This window comes from Ornithorhynchus anatinus, chromosome 8 (genome assembly GCF_004115215.2).
Source record: "Ornithorhynchus anatinus isolate Pmale09 chromosome 8, mOrnAna1.pri.v4, whole genome shotgun sequence".
Lineage (NCBI taxonomy): Eukaryota > Metazoa > Chordata > Mammalia > Monotremata > Ornithorhynchidae > Ornithorhynchus > Ornithorhynchus anatinus.
Window position 1 is genome coordinate 22,861,670 of NC_041735.1, and position 14,896 is coordinate 22,876,565.

A 14,896-nucleotide genomic window follows, 5' to 3' on the forward strand; every position below is an offset into this window, starting at 1 on the left:
ATGCGGCCGGACAGGCGCCACACCGGGCCGGCTCGTGGAGGCCCGTCCTGGCCTAATGGCTGTCCGGCTGACACGACGGGCAGCGGAGGGGCCAGGTCCTGGGGCCGCTGGTCTCTCGATCGCCCAGGAGGCGGGCTGGGCACCGGGGCCACTGGTCAGGGATGTCCATCCAAATCCCCATGAAGCCTCCTCGTCCCCTATTTCTAGAGTGCTGACCCGCCCTATAGGAGAGGCCCCGTGGCTTCCATTCTTCCGTCCGCCTCTGTCCCCTCCCGGTTCCTGCTCTCTGAGCGGCAGGAAGGGAGAGACAGGATTTTGTTTACAGTTGCCCCCAGGGAACATGGATCTAGACCGGCCTCAACTAGCTCTGAAAGACCCTCTGGGAAGGAGGCTGGGCTGGGCTTGGTTAAAGACAACCCCGGCCTACTTTCCCATAGGGCCTGGATAGTTTTAAGTCCCCAAATTTAAACCCGTTTCCCCCCCTACGTTAATAGTAATGACAATTACAGTAATAAAAATAATTGTGGAACTTGTTAAGCACTTACTATGTACTAAACACTGTACTAAGTGCTGGGGTGGATACAAGGAAATCGGGTTGCACACAGTCCCTGTCCCATACGGGGCTCACAATGTGGGAGAGGGACTGTATCAACCTGATGAACCCGTCTCTACCCCAGCAGTTAGAATAGTACTTGACCCATAGCAAGCATTTAAGAAACACCATAAACAAGATAAAATGGTGACAGTCTGTTTTGCCATACAACCTGTATAGTTCTTTAAAGTCCAAAATTTAAACCTGTTTTCCCTCTTACTTAGACTGCATCCGACCCAGTGAACTTGTATCTACTCCAACACTTTAAAAGAGTGCTTGACACATAGTAAGCCCTTAAATACCATACAGAAATAAAACATCAATGGGTCATGTACTGGCTAAGGCAGAGAGAAGTGAGGAGCAGTGTGGCCTAGTGGATAGAGCACTGGCCTGGGTGTCAGAAGGACCTGGATTCTAATCCCAGCTCTACTACTTGTTTGCTCTGTAACCTTGGTTAAGTCACTTAACTTCTCTTTGCTTCAGTTCCCTCATCTGAGCAATGGAGATTTGGGACAGGGACTGTGACCAACCTGATCAACTTGTATCTATGCCAAGTTCTTAGAAGAGTGTTTGGCACTTAGTAAGCACTTAACAAGTACCATTATTACTATTATTATTATTATGGCACACAGGGACTGCAGCTTAGATGACCGGTATGCCCGGCCCCCAGCCCTCTGAGGAATGCCCACCACAGCTACAGGGCAGGGCAAGCAGCTGCAGTAGGCATCGGTAAGGATGGTGGGGAGAAAGAGGTCTGAACCCTGAAACCCACATCCCATTGCAGCCAGGTTTGTAAGGAAGGCCTACAATTGCTGAAGCAACCAGTCCACCGGGCAGGGCACTCAACTGGTCCTGGTATCGTCCATCCATCCATCCTCCCTCCCGCTCCCAGCCCCAAGCCGCCTTCTGCAGGGAGGGCGGGCCATATGGGAGCAGCTTAACCTCCGCAGGGCTCACCTTCGCTCCCGGACCTCGAAGTGCTCGGCTAGCTGCTCCGGGGAAAGACGGAAGTCCTCGAACGGCTGCTGGTAGCGGGCTTCGAAGGAGCCCACGCGGGGGCGGCTATTGAGGAGCTGGCCCGAGTCGCTACCCCGCTCTCGCAGGGACGCGGGGCTGAACTGGCTCAGCTCGCCGTTCTCCTGCTTTAGACAGCAAGACACGGCATCGGGTGGTCACTGGCAGGAGGGGGAGGCCTGGGGTCCCGCATGTCACTGGTGATCAGGCCAGACCCGGGACCCCATCTGAATAGGCTCCTGGCTGGTGGTCAGCGCAGACCCATCCCCTGGCCGCAGGAAGCAGCCACGATGGTAGCCTCTGGCAAGGCCCGACCTGCGGAAGGGGGTCCGGCCCACAGCCCTACTTCCCCCACCCTGCTCCGGCCCTCGGTTTGCTCCCTACGGCGGGGATGGGGTCCCCCAGGGCCTGGCAGGCAGCGAAGGACCCTGCCCTGAGACGGACACGCGACCCCTCAAGTCGGGACGGGGCGGGCTCACCTTGGCCGGGTGGATGTTGATCTTAATGAGGAGAGAAGCCAACTCCAAGTCCTCGCTGTAGTTGTTCTTCAGGGGCACCGCTCTGTATCCTGCAAGCCCGAGCCCCGGCCACAGACAACGTAAGAACTGGGTCTCCCTCGGCCATCCCCGTCTCTCCCCGGCCCCTAATTGCCCCCCATCTCTCCCCCACCCCATCACCCAGGCGACGTTTCCTGCGGATATTAAGGCAGCTCACCGAGGGGAGCGGGTTGTGGAGTAGTGCCACCCAGTCTGGCCTCCTGCCCCCACCCAACCAAAGCAGGCAGACGTGGCCCCAGGGCAGGAAACTTTGGTTCTCTGGATGGCTAACCAGAACCCCATTAACCATGGCAGCAAGGGTCTTGGCCCCAGAGGCCCCTCACGAGCCAGGGAGCCCAGCCTGACTCGGCTGCTGGAGTCTGAGCCCCAAACCAAACAGTCTTCTAGACTGTAAACTCGCTGTGGGCAAGGAACACGTCCATTATATCGTACTCTCCCCAGTGCCTAGTACGGTGCTCTGCACACAGAAAGCGCTCAATAAATATGATCGACTGACCGAAACCTGCCCGGATGGGTAGCACGCTCTGACTCGCTTCCACACTAGCATCAGCGCCCATCACGTGTGAAAAACCACACAGACCTGGGCCACAGGGATCTACCCGTGCTTCATCTGAATTGCCGGTGGGGTCGCTGCTACTACTAGCGGCACCACACCCTCCCTTCAGGGAAACTGGGGTGCTTTCTGTACCGCAGGAAGCTGCCGTTTAGCCTCAGACCCCAGCCCACTGGGGATGGAAGGGCAGCGTGCTCAAGGGACCGCCGAAGGTTGGAGGTATGAACGAGCATAAGCGACGCTCCCGGAAAAGCCCATTAGTGTGGCACAGAGGTGGCCTTGCCAGCTCTGAGGGCTCTTTGCCAGAAGAGGGTGGCGGGGCTATTAAAGAGGGCTCTATCTATGTGGCCTCATTTCTCTCCCGAAGCCTGGCCCAGCCTGCTGAAAAGGAAAGAGCGGAAAGCCCGGCCCTCGGCCAGCTCCTCCCCAGAGATGACAACCCAGGGCCAACAGCCACGGCCTATTCTGGCACTACTGGCAAAATCCCCCTAGAAGTGTTGGGCTGGCGCACCATGACAATGGCCCTGCTCCAGTCATGCCCTCTGACCCGGCCATTAGTACGGTGGAGGTCCGGTGGCCGAGCGAGGGTCACCGCTGGTCCCTGGTGGTCAGGCCGGAGTGGGACTCGGGACCTCCACCTGAGTAGGTGAGCAGAGTCCTCAGGCTCCCGGTGGGTGGTCAGCACACACCCATCCCCTAGCCGCAGGAAGCAGTCATGACGGTAGCCTCTGGCACGGCCTGACCCACGGAAGGGCTTCCGGCCCATAGCCCTCTTAGCTGGCTCCCCACTCCAGACCTCGATTTGCTACCTACAGTGGGGATGGGATCCTTTGGGACCTGGCAGGCACCTGCCAGGCCGGCCTGGCCCAGCAGACTCGGTGACCAACGAGCCTAGGGTGAGAGCCCCGATGGACCCATTGCCCCAGAGGGCTGTGCTCAGGGGCCGGAGAAAGTGAACTCACGGGGACTGCTGGAGGACTACAGCCCTTCAGCGCCCGGCCCTGCAAGGGGTCTGGAGAGGGTCTGCGGGGGTCCACGCCTCACCTGATTTCAGTCCTTTCACCAGGAATGTGGCCTGGGCCAGGAAGTTTTGGTCACTGAACATGTCCTCTTCATACACGACGAAGCGCAGGAAGGCAAACTCAGGGTTGATGATCTGGAACTGGAAGGGCTTGGGGGGCCATACGGGGTTCAGACCGTTGTCCACTATTTGCAGGGATGAGAGAGACAGAGAGGGGAAGAGGGGTACTGTAACCAGGTCTGGTCCCTTCTTGCTCTCTCCTTCCCTCCCCAGAGCCCCACAAAGCCCAGTTCATCTTCCCACAAGACCCCCAGGGAGGATCCGGAAGCCGTTGAGGGAGTACAGTCCCTCTAGACCGTAGGCTCGTTGTGGGTGGAGAATGTCTCCTTTCATATTGTTATATAATAATCTCTCAAACGCTTAGTACAGTGCTCTGCACACAGTAAGCGCTCAATAAATACAATTGAATGACTGACGGTCACGCTCTGCTTGGGCTGCAGGGATCCTCTCCACCGTCCCCTCTCCGGCCAACATTGGGGGAAACATGTTCCCATTCCCCAGAGGGGCACTGTGGGGGATCGGGCTGGGCTGGCATGGGAGAAGGTGCTGTGACAACCAGAAGAGAGTCATGCTGGGGGCTGGATCAGGACCAGGCCTGCAGGCAATAGTGATAGTGGCGAGGTGAGGGGTTAGGTGACCTCCTAAAGCCTCTTCCAGCCGAAGGGCTGGACCTCCTAGTGGGAACTGCTGAAGCCTGGTGGAAGTCAGCAGGGCCCAAAAGGATCAGAAAGAAAGGCAAGGAGCCACTCAGTCAACTGGCCCTTCCTCCCTAGGCCAAGGCTAGGCACAGGGGAGCCACCACCAGGCTGGTGACTGAGTTGGGGGAGACCAGGGGGCTGAGAGGGCCCCCATGGCCACCTGCGGGCAAGTGACAATCCATCCAAGACCCTTCCACTGCCCTACTGCTGTCTCGCTCGGTACCCTCCCGGCACTCCACCACCACCTCAGGCTAGAGACTCACCCACAAATTCGGTCTTCTGCTTGGCGTTGTCATAGTCGGCCCCAGACACCTCGATCTCCACAAATGGGCACACGATGCCCCTGCCGTTCTTGGGCAGATGCCGAGCCCCCAGGACCTGCCACGAGCGGAAAGGGAATCAAAGATGGTTCTCCCCCATCCCCACAGCAGCACGGCTGATCCACCCCCGGCCCCCAGCCCTGCCCGCCGCGGTGCCGGGACTGTGGAAACACTGTGCTCTCTGGCACGGCGGCCCTGGCACTGCCCACCTGGCACGAGGCAGGGAGGGAGGGGAGAAGGGGGAGAAAGAGGGAGGAAGGGAAGAAAGAGGCAGGAGGGAGGAAGGGCAGTTCCAGGCTGGACTTGGCCGGAGGAGTCCAGGTTACGCTGGCAAGCCGGAGAACCAAGGACACAGGCGCTCATCCCCGACCTCCTCCAAGGTGTCCTCCCCGGAGGTGGGGGGAGATGGAGCGGGTGACCGGGAGGCGGCGTGTCCCAGTGGGAAAGGTCCAGGCTGGGAGACGGGATCTGGGTTTTACTCCAAGTTCTGCCACTGGTCTGCTGTGAGACTTGAGGTAAGTCACTGAGCTTCCATTTCCTCATCTGGAAGACGAGGGCAGATCTCACTCGCTCTCGCTCTTGGACCGTGAACCACGTGTGGGGCCGGGACTGTGTCCGACCGCTCATCCCGTGTCCCCCGAAACTGCTTAACAAAGCGCTCAGCTCAAAATCAAAACAAGTGACCCACTGGAAGGGGGAGAGATTTCCAGGCAGGGGAGCCTGTGACCCGCAAACTGAGAGGAAACGTGCCCTCCGGTCGGGCCTAAGCCCCGCTACCGAGGGGCAGGACGGTGCAGTCCAGCTTTGGACACGGTCAGTGGCAGTTGTTGACTCGGTCTGCCCTCTGCTGGTGTCGGGGAGTGCTGTGCTGCGCCTGCCGAGAGCCACCGCCCTGCCTTCGGCACCAGGGCCGGGAATCCCCGACTGGGTCTGGACTGGTCCACCTCTGGGAGCGGAGCCTCTGTTCGGCAGGGCCTGTCAGCCACGTGGATGCAGGCATCCCTGGCCCCAGGCGAGGCTAATAATAATTAATAAGAATAGTATTCGTTAAGCGCTTACTACGTGCCAGGCACCGTACTAAGCGTTGGAATGGACCCGAGAGCATCGGGTGGACACGGTCCCCGCCCCATGTGGGACTCACAGTCTTAATCCCCATTTTTACAGATGGGGTAACCGAGGCCCGAAGAAGTGAAGTGCGTCGCCCAAGGTCACACAGCAGACAAGTGGCAGAACCGGGATTAGAACTCCCCTGCCTGTGCTCCATCTGCTTCGCCGTGCTGCTTCCCGGGGCTGAGCGTCCTCGGGGCAGGGTCGGCGAGCAGGGCCAGGGGTGACCCTGACACCCACCTCGATGTTAATGGTCCACGACTCGAGACCGCGGAGGCTGTTCTTGTCGAAGGGGTCGAAGACGTCGTCGCGCATGCTGCAGGGCTGCATCACGTAGCCACAGCGGCCGCCGGACATGAACAGCGCCTGGTTCATCTGCATGGGCTTGTCTGTGGGCAGGGGAGGGGCTGCAGCGGCCACGCCCACCCACACCGCTGCTGCCGCCCCCAGACCGTCGGCTACCGGGTTCTCTGGATGTCTCCCTCTCCCACCCCCCCAACCCCGGTTCCACTGCTGTGCTCCTCTGGGGCTCGCCCTGTGTACCCCTGCTTGACCCCCACCCCCTCAGCCTCTCCCCTCTGACTGATACAAAGATCAGCCCGCCCGGGAGGTCTTCACCAAGCCACCCCCTCCTCCCGCTTTTCCCACAGACCCTCGTTCTCTGTTCATGCCACTGCTCTATCGCCCATTTAACAGTAATTGTGGTATTTGTTAAGCACTTATTTTGTGCCAGGCACTGGTTAGACACAGTCCCTGTCCCATGTGGGGCTCACAGTCTCAATCTCCATTTTACAGATGAGGGAACCTAGGCACAGAGAAGTGAAATGATTTGCCCAAGGTCACACAGCAGACAAGTCCATTTCACTCTATGTCTTTTTCCTCTAAGACAGGGACTACAGCTGCTGAACACCACTGATGCATGCTTCCGAGGACCTGCTATAGTGCTCTCTCCCAGAGGTCACTCAGTACAGTGCTCTGTGTCCGAGGGGTATTAGGTCCAGCGCATTGCCCCCGGTGGGTGCTCAGCACAGCACTCGCCACACAGTGGGCACTCGGTACACCTAAGCTTCCTGATAAACACAACTGTCCTGAACTTGGTCGGGGGGGACGGTGACTTCAGGCTGTGGAATGGACTGCGCTCCAACAGAGGACGGGGTCCTGGTGAACAGGGATCAAGTCTACCAACTCTATCCTATTGGCTTTTCCCGAGCGCTTAGGACAGTGCAGTGCACAGGAAGCACTCACTTAACCCCCCAGATTGACTGGAGAGGGTGAGGGTACAAAGCAAGACCATACCTGGGCGGGAAGCCACTAACCGCTCTCATGCAGTCTAGTACACACGTGATTCAATCCAGGGTTCCAGCCTAGACCCCTGCCGTGCCCCCTCCCATCCGATCCTATCCCTCCACCTTCCCCGGGGTAGGGGGGAGGAGGGCAGGGAACCCACCTGGGGTCTGGAAGTTGAGGGCGACCAGCTGGCTGCCACAGATCCACATGGGCAGGGGGTCGTAGTTGGAAGAGTCGAGACGCTGGCCTTTGGGGTATATACGGGATAGCTGCAGCCGGTTGTATTGCAGGAACTTCTTGCCTTTGCTCTTGTTCACATACTTCTCGGCTTTGGTCTCGGGGAAGGAGGACATGTCCCGGTAGCAGGCTCTCTCCGTGCCGATCTCTGGGTGGACGGGACCGGCTCACTGCCCTGGCCTCCCCCCGCACCGACGGGACCCTCGGCTCAAAGCCCCCCACTTCTCACCCGGGAGAGCCGAAGCTTTGTTCTGTGTGGGGCAGGGAGGGGATGGCTTTTGGGAGTTTCTGACAGATTCTGGCTGGGGGGCGAAGGGTCGAGCAGGGGATTGGGGGAATCCTTCTCCTTTCTCACCCACCCCGCCCGGGAAACCCCTCACTCCACTTGAGGTTACTTGGTTGCTGACGGGTCTTATTATTATTATTATACTTGTAATAACAATAGTATTTGTATTGTATTTGTATAGTACCCTGTGCCAAGTACTGTTCTAAGCACTGAGGTAGATACAAGTTAATCAGGTTGGACACAGTCCCTGTTCCACATGGGGCTCAAAGTCTAAGTAGGAGAGAGAAGGATTTAATCCCCATTTTACAGATGAGGTAACTGAGGTGTAGAGAAGTGCAATGACTAGCCCAAGGCCACAGAGCAGACATGTGACAGAACCAGGAGTAGAATCCAGGTCTTCTGACTCCCAGGCTCAGGCTTTTTCCACTAGACCACGCCGCTGGGATGGTCAAGGCTGGGAGTCCCGCCCAAAACTCCGGGAGAGGGGGAAACTGTAGCCTTCACAGCACAGCTTGAACCTCGGGGGCCCTGGGCCAGCAATTGGAGGCCAGTTGCCTTTTCTCCCTGCTCCACCCCCCAAGTCCTGACCGACAAACTGGACTCCAGCCTCACTCTTTCCACATCCCTAAAAAGACCCTGGGAGCCTCCAAGCAGAGCGAGGACTCTCTTGGGGGTGGTCGAAGAGATCTCCCTATCTTAGGAGTGGTGAAAGAGATTCCCCCATCCTGCTGACCAGCCCCAATGCCCCCCCAAAACTGCCAGACCCTCCTGAAGCCTCCCCCACCTGTGCCCCACCAGGGCCCCACCGTGTCAGATACCAATGCCAGGGGTGCTCAGGCCCGGGCCCTGGTTTAAGAGGCAGGGGTTGAGGTCTCAGCGTGGCAGTCCCTCCCCCGGGGGAGCCAGTCCTTACTCTCTTCATCGAAAGGCACCGGCCGGCAGTAGACGACCAGCTCGGACAGCTCCAAGGCGATCTTCTTCCTTCGTTCCATCATCTTCCCTTCTGTGAGCTGGAGAGCCACACGGATACCGCATCACCGGACAGGGCTGGGCAGCCCCCTGCCTGACTCCAGCCCTTCTCTGGGCCTGAGGCTAGAGCTTCCAACAACCCCCCTCTCCCCACATGCCCTCCTGTGACCCACCCCGACCCTTCTCGTTGCCGGGGGAGAGAAAGGCAAGGAAATTCACAAAAAGGCTGGGGTTGAGAGGCAGGGAGGAGGAGGTGGATATTCCCGATAAGGAGTCACCTGGACCAGTTAAGGAAGGATGGCTGGACAGATGGGCGGGTGGGCAGCTGAACCTCCCCTCCCTTTTTTATAGTATTTATTAAGCACTTATTATGTGCCAGCCACTGTTCCAAGATAATCAGGTTGGACACAGATCCTGTCCCACTTGGGGCCTACAGTCTTAATCCCCATTTTACAGATGAGGTAACTGAGGCGCAGAAAAGTGAAGTGACATGCCTAAGGTCACAGAGCAGACAAATGACAGAACTGGGATTAGAACCCAGGTAACTCTCCTCACTAGGCCACGCTCCTTTTCCAAGTCAGTCACCATGGCCAAGGGACTGAGGCTTTGGGGGGATGGAGGTGGCAGGGGGAACCGTTGCCTGCAAAGGCCTGGTCTCCACCCCGAGGGCCAGGGTCTCTGGCCAGGGGAGAGCTCACCGCGGACCCGTTCTCCTCAGTGGCCGTGGGCTCGCTCGCTCACCCTGGCGTCTGCGGTCTGGGCCACCTCGCGAATCTTCTTCACCCAGTCCTGCAGGTCCTCCTGCGTGTCGGCCGCCACGTCCAGAGACCAGTGCGACAACGAGGCCATGCTCACGGAGAATACGTACAGCCGGCTGTTCTTCCCCTCCGGGCGGATGGCTGCCGGGGACGAAGCGTGGGGTGGGGCGTCAGCCGACGCCGAGCCTCCCAGCCGTCCCCCAACCCCAACCCGAGGGTCCAGGCCCGGGCAGTGCTGGCTCCGGAGAGCCCGGCTGTCCATCCCCAACGCCAGCTCCCGGAGAGGCCCGTCCGGTCACTGCAGGGGTGGCGTGAGAGGCCGGTGACCGGAGGGTTCGGCGGGCCTCCGTGAGGGTGACTGTAGAGGCTGGTGGTCGGTGGGCCAGGTGAGGCTGGGGGCAGCACGGGGGTGACTGGGAGTGCCCGCCCCACGTTCATGGTTCTCAGAGAGGAGACAGTGCCAGGTGAACCAGTTTCTCAGTCCAACCCTGCTCCCAAACCCAGGCAGCAGGCAGAAGACATATTCCCAGACCTACGACCAGGTGCGGGATGACAACGGGGGACAGGAATCCTCACTCTCCCTGGGGGTCCACCCTTGAGCCGCTGCCACCACTGTTACCCTTGCCCCACGGAACCTCTGTAACTCCTCTGCCCCCTCCACCAGAGAAAAAGCAGAAACGAACATGAACCTCCCCACTCACCGATCTGACAGGAGGGCACATCCAAGACTCCTCTCAACAGGTCCCCCAGGGGGCTGTTCTCGTCCAGCTGCTGCCGGGGGCAAAGCCCACAGGAGCCCCTTAGAGGAAGCTGGGCCCACCGCCCTCCCCGCACCCCCCCAGGCTGCACCCCCAGCCCCATCTCTGACCCCCCGGCCGCCTCACCTCTCTCTCGGGCTCCAGGGCCGGACTGGCCATTTCCTCCACGTAGTTGGAAGGGAACCAGAGCTGTTTCTTGCCTCCATAGTCTCCCCTCCACCTGCGGAGGCAGCAGGGACGGGCCGGTGTCAGGGGGGATATGATGGGCAGGCGCTTACTATGCACAGTGTTCCTTTCACAGTAAGAGCTCAAACTGATATAATGGTATTTTTTAAGAACTATGTGCCAAGCACTATTCTAAGTGCTGTGGTAAATACAAGATAATCAGGTTGTCCCAAATGGGGCTCACAGTCTTAATCCCCATTTTACAGGTGAGGTAACCAAGGCACAGAGAAGTTAAGTGGCTTACCCAAGATCACACAGCAGACCAGCGGTGGAGCCGGGATTTAGAACCCACGTCCTCTGACTCCCAAGCCTGTGCTCTTTCCACTAAGCTAAGGCGCTTCTTGACTGTCTGCCTGACTTCCAGCCTCGCCTCTACCCTCCCTGCCGGGCTGAGATTCCAACAACCCCTGCCTCCCCCAGCCCCATGCCCAGAGCCAGCTTCTGCCAGCTGTGGTTCCGGAAAAGAGGTGGCCACAATACAGAAGTGATGGGGTTCAAACCCATCCCTGCCCTCCAGCAGCCCCACAGCCCTCCACAGCCCCAGGGAGGGTTTCTGGGTCAGGGCCGGGCAAGAGCCTGTGGCTGGGACAACTTCCTCCTCCACACCGGTCACACCATCCCTCTTCCTGACAGGAGCCAGTCTTTCCTTGATGCTGCAGAACCAGGGGTTCCCCCCGGTGTCTAGGGCTGGCACAGGCCAGCTCCAGAGCTTCACACGGCACCACACAGGGTGGCAGTGGGTTCCTGGTACATGCCTCCTGCCCGTTCCCTTTCAGCTGCTCCGGTGGGCGGCTGGGCTTCAGGACTCGGGTCCCATTCCCCTCCCTTGGTCAGCCCTGCCCCTCAGGGACCTCATTCAGCCCCCCAAGAAAGCTGAGCCAGAGACAGTGACCGAACAATGAGCCCTGAGATCCGGTTTGGGGGTGAGTGGGAAGCAGGTCTGCTTCCACGTCTAACTCCTGAAGCAGAAAGCCTTCTTTTGCCCCGTACCCTCATCACCCCTGAGAACCAATTTCCACAGTCTCCACCCAACCCAGGGCACCAGGTTCTGAGCCAGAACCGGGCCCGGACACTCACCAGCCCCCCTCCTGCTTTTCCACATTCTGGATGATGGCACTCTTGGTGAACGTCAGCTCATCCTCCCGCTGGGCCTTGTAGTCGAACAGGGCCTTGACTGCACACTGCCGGGACAGGTAGGGAGATAGGCCGGGGGGCACGAGATGGGACGGGTCACAACGCGAAGTGCAGGGGGCGTTAGGAGGGCAGTGGGAGAGTTTCTGAGGGGGTACTGAGGGAGTGCTGTGGAGTGCAGGGTGGCCAAGGCATGGGGGCCACTAGATAGGATGGTGGGGGCACTTGAGGCCCATCACACACCTGGGCCTCGATTCAGAAGAAATGGCAGCTCTGGCCTGCCTGCCTTCTCAGGCCTGAGACTCAATTTCAGTGGTCAAGGATGGGCATCAGTCAGGACTAGTTAGGACTGAGCCCCCATGCACAGACCCCAGAGGGTCTCAGCCCGTGCCACCCTTGGCACCCTAAGAGCCACTCCCACAGGCCGGAGAGGTCAGCCGGCAGTAGCTGCTCGGATCCAAGCCCTCTGAGAACAGGACCCCAGGCCCCAGCGTTCTGGCCAGTGAGCCATCACTGCTGGGGCTCTGGGATCTAGTCTGCCCCCAGCCCGGGAAGGGATCTGGCTCCCTGCCCCACCCTCCCCTTGCCCAGGACGACCTGCAGGCTCTCCCAGAGCAGCAGACTGGGATTGAGCTCACAGCAGTGGTGAGGTCGTCAGGGGCGGTGGGGCTCAGGGAATGCCCTCCCCCTGCCCCAGGCCCACAACCAGGGGAACCAGAGGCACCTTAAAAGTGGGCATCGGGTTGGCCTCCACGTAGAAGCCGGGGTTGCGGCCTTCGTACAGGGCTCCGTAGTCCGGCTCCTGGAAACCGGGAAAGAGACAAGGAGGAACTCAGAGCCAGCAGGGCCCTGGATCAGCTGAGAGCGAGCTGGGGTGGGGTGATGGGTCTCCACTGGGATAAGAGGAAGGAGAAGGGGGGGATGGGAGGGTCCCAAATGCGGTAGGACAGGTGGAGGAGGGCTCCAGCAGGTATGGTAAAATATCCGCTGGGACCACCTAGTACCGGTGATCAGCCAAAGGCAGCCAATGTCCCAGCTCGCTCACCCTCCCGGCCTTGGTGGCTACAGGGGTTAGGGCACCCCGAACCCCATCCGATTCCCCCGAGGCCAGGGAGTCTCTGAGGTCCAGGGAAGGGTCACCACCTCCTGGCCTCCATCCACCGGGACCACCCGCCCTCACCGCGGTGCCTATCTTCTCCAGCGTCTCCTCATTGATAGGATAACGCAGTCTCATCTTGCGGTACAGCGGGTGCTTCTCGTAGTAGCTGATGAGGTCCACGAGGCTGTCGAACTCCGAGTTGCCCAGCATGACCGTCTGGCCCTCCTGCTGGACGCGGCAGTGCTTGATCTTCCCTTCCGCCCTGGCACACGGAGGAAAGGGCACTCGGACCCATGGCCTGGCCCAGCCCGGCCCCCACCAGCCCGGCCCAGCCACCTGCCCACGCCAACTGAGGCCACGCCAGGCCAGCCTGACCCAGCCCAGGGCCAGAAGGGCCACCTCAGATCAGTGTGAGGAGGAGAAGGCTGGGTCTAAAGATTTTAGAGTGCTGAGCTGGGCTGGGACTTCTTCAACACCCTTAACTGCTCCAGAAAAAAACCAAACATTCTCCAACAGGTCCAAGCCCAGACCCAGACTTGGGGGCTGGAGAAAGGGAGTAATAATGAGGATAACTCTCAAACACATAGGGTTTCTGTTTTACAAAGCCTTTTCACATCAGTTACCTATCCGTGCCCCATCCCTGTCAGAGAGACAGACAGGTCTTCTTATGCCCATTTTACAGATGAGGACACTGAAGGACAGAGATGTGTGTGCCTTGCTTGAGGTCCCACAGCAGGGCCAGGACAGGGCTGAAGAAAGAGCCAAGCTGCCAGAGCTGGGGCAAGAGCAGGGCTCTGCCTCTAGGTCTGGGTGCCTCCAGAGCCCAGCTTACCCCACTTTGCCCCTCCCACCCCCCGGTCCCTCGCTCCCCTCCAGGGGAGGGAACAGGCCAGGGGAGATGGAACAAGAGAAATAGCCAGAGGCTTCACTGCCTTCCCGGGCCTCCAGGCTGCGGGTGGGCCTCTAGGCTGGCGCTCAGGCCGGCCCCCTTCCCAGGGGCACCGAGCCGCTCCGCCGCCACGGAAGGCTGACCTCTGCCCACCAGCCCGCATCGGCCCCGTGCCCGCCCGCGCCCACATCCACCCACCCGTAGCTCACCGGAAGGAAATGGCGTAGGAGTTGGGCTCGCTCCTCTTGCGCACAAGGAAGGCCCCATCCCGCGGGACCCTCATGAGCATGTGCTCCGCCTGGGTCCGCGTTAGGCTGGCGTGGTACCACCTGGTTCCCCGCCAAGAGAGACCCCAGTCAGTACTCCGGTGGGACCGATGCCCGGGGGCTCCTGCCGCAGCCTCCCGCTCCCCCTGCACCCCACCCTGGTCAGTCACAGGAGGAGAGCAGTGTAGGAGGGTGGTGTGTCCTCTACTCTCCCGAGCAGTTAGAACAGTTCTTTGCATGCAGTAAGTGCTCAATACATACAACTGACTGACTGACTAGAGAGCCAGTCCCCTCACAATGACTCAGGGGACCACCCCCCCCCCATTCATTCAGTCATATTTATTAAGTACTTACTATGGGCAGAACACTGTACTAAGGGCTTGGGAAAATAAAATACAACAATAAAGAGTGACAATCCCACCCCTGCAAAACAGAGAGATGCTAAAGGCCACAAGGAGGGTTGGCAGAATCACACAGCAATGTGAGGGCATCCCCGGGACCACCATCCATCCTGTCCCTCCACCCCAGCCCACAACAGCCGACCCGGATGGGCTTCCAGGCCCTGCCATCCGGCCCCCGTGGCCACCGCCCGCGGGGCCCCCGGCCCTGGCCCTCACTCCTTGCTCTCGTGGGCGTTGGTCTGGGGCACGGGCTCCGTCAGGCGCATCTCAAACTCATTGCAGCGCAGGGGCACCTGCTGGTAGTGGGTGATGAGGGCGTACAGGCTGTCGAACACCAGGTTGTCGGTGAGGAAGAACTTGGGGCTGCCGGCGTCCTGGCGGGAGTGGATGCGGCAGTGCTGCACCTTTCCGTTGCGCCTGGAGAGGGCAGAGGTTCGGGGAGGGGTGAGCTAGGGGAGGACTACAGTGCTGCCCCCATCCCAATCCCGCAGAGATGTTGGAGGAGCCGAGGGAGACAGGGAGGGTGGGAGGAAGGGGAGAGAGGAGAGGAGATGGGAGAGGAGGAGACAGGGAGAGAGAGGGAGAGAGGGAAAGAGGGAGCGAGAGAGACAGAGAGGGAGGGAGAAGGGGGGGTAGAGGAAGAGAGAGGGAGATAGGAGGGAGAGAGG

At 59.8% G+C, this 14,896-nt stretch overlaps 1 protein-coding gene across 4 annotated transcripts in view; it reads right to left on the bottom strand.

Moving 5' to 3' along the window:
- The window catches only part of PLCG1 (phospholipase C gamma 1), an 82,491-nt gene that overhangs the window by 1,375 nt on the left and 66,220 nt on the right, over positions 1–14,896 (bottom strand). For 2 of the 4 annotated variants that reach the window (XM_029071019.2, XM_029071021.2), the window contains exons 18-32: positions 14,445–14,645; positions 13,771–13,890; positions 12,754–12,934; positions 12,298–12,375; positions 11,520–11,623; positions 10,344–10,437; positions 10,161–10,230; positions 9,443–9,600; positions 8,646–8,742; positions 7,370–7,594; positions 6,163–6,311; positions 4,759–4,873; positions 3,761–3,922; positions 2,086–2,174; positions 1,550–1,734 (exon numbers count right to left, since the gene is read on the bottom strand). In XM_029071019.2, the coding sequence (XP_028926852.1) occupies positions 1,550–1,734; positions 2,086–2,174; positions 3,761–3,922; positions 4,759–4,873; positions 6,163–6,311; positions 7,370–7,594; positions 8,646–8,742; positions 9,443–9,600; positions 10,161–10,230; positions 10,344–10,437; positions 11,520–11,623; positions 12,298–12,375; positions 12,754–12,934; positions 13,771–13,890; positions 14,445–14,645 (2,028 nt within the window). The remainder of the gene's footprint in view (positions 1–1,549; positions 1,735–2,085; positions 2,175–3,760; positions 3,923–4,758; positions 4,874–6,162; positions 6,312–7,369; positions 7,595–8,645; positions 8,743–9,442; positions 9,601–10,160; positions 10,231–10,343; positions 10,438–11,519; positions 11,624–12,297; positions 12,376–12,753; positions 12,935–13,770; positions 13,891–14,444; positions 14,646–14,896) is intronic. The other 2 variants (XM_029071023.2, XM_029071022.2) reach the window with 2 other exon arrangements.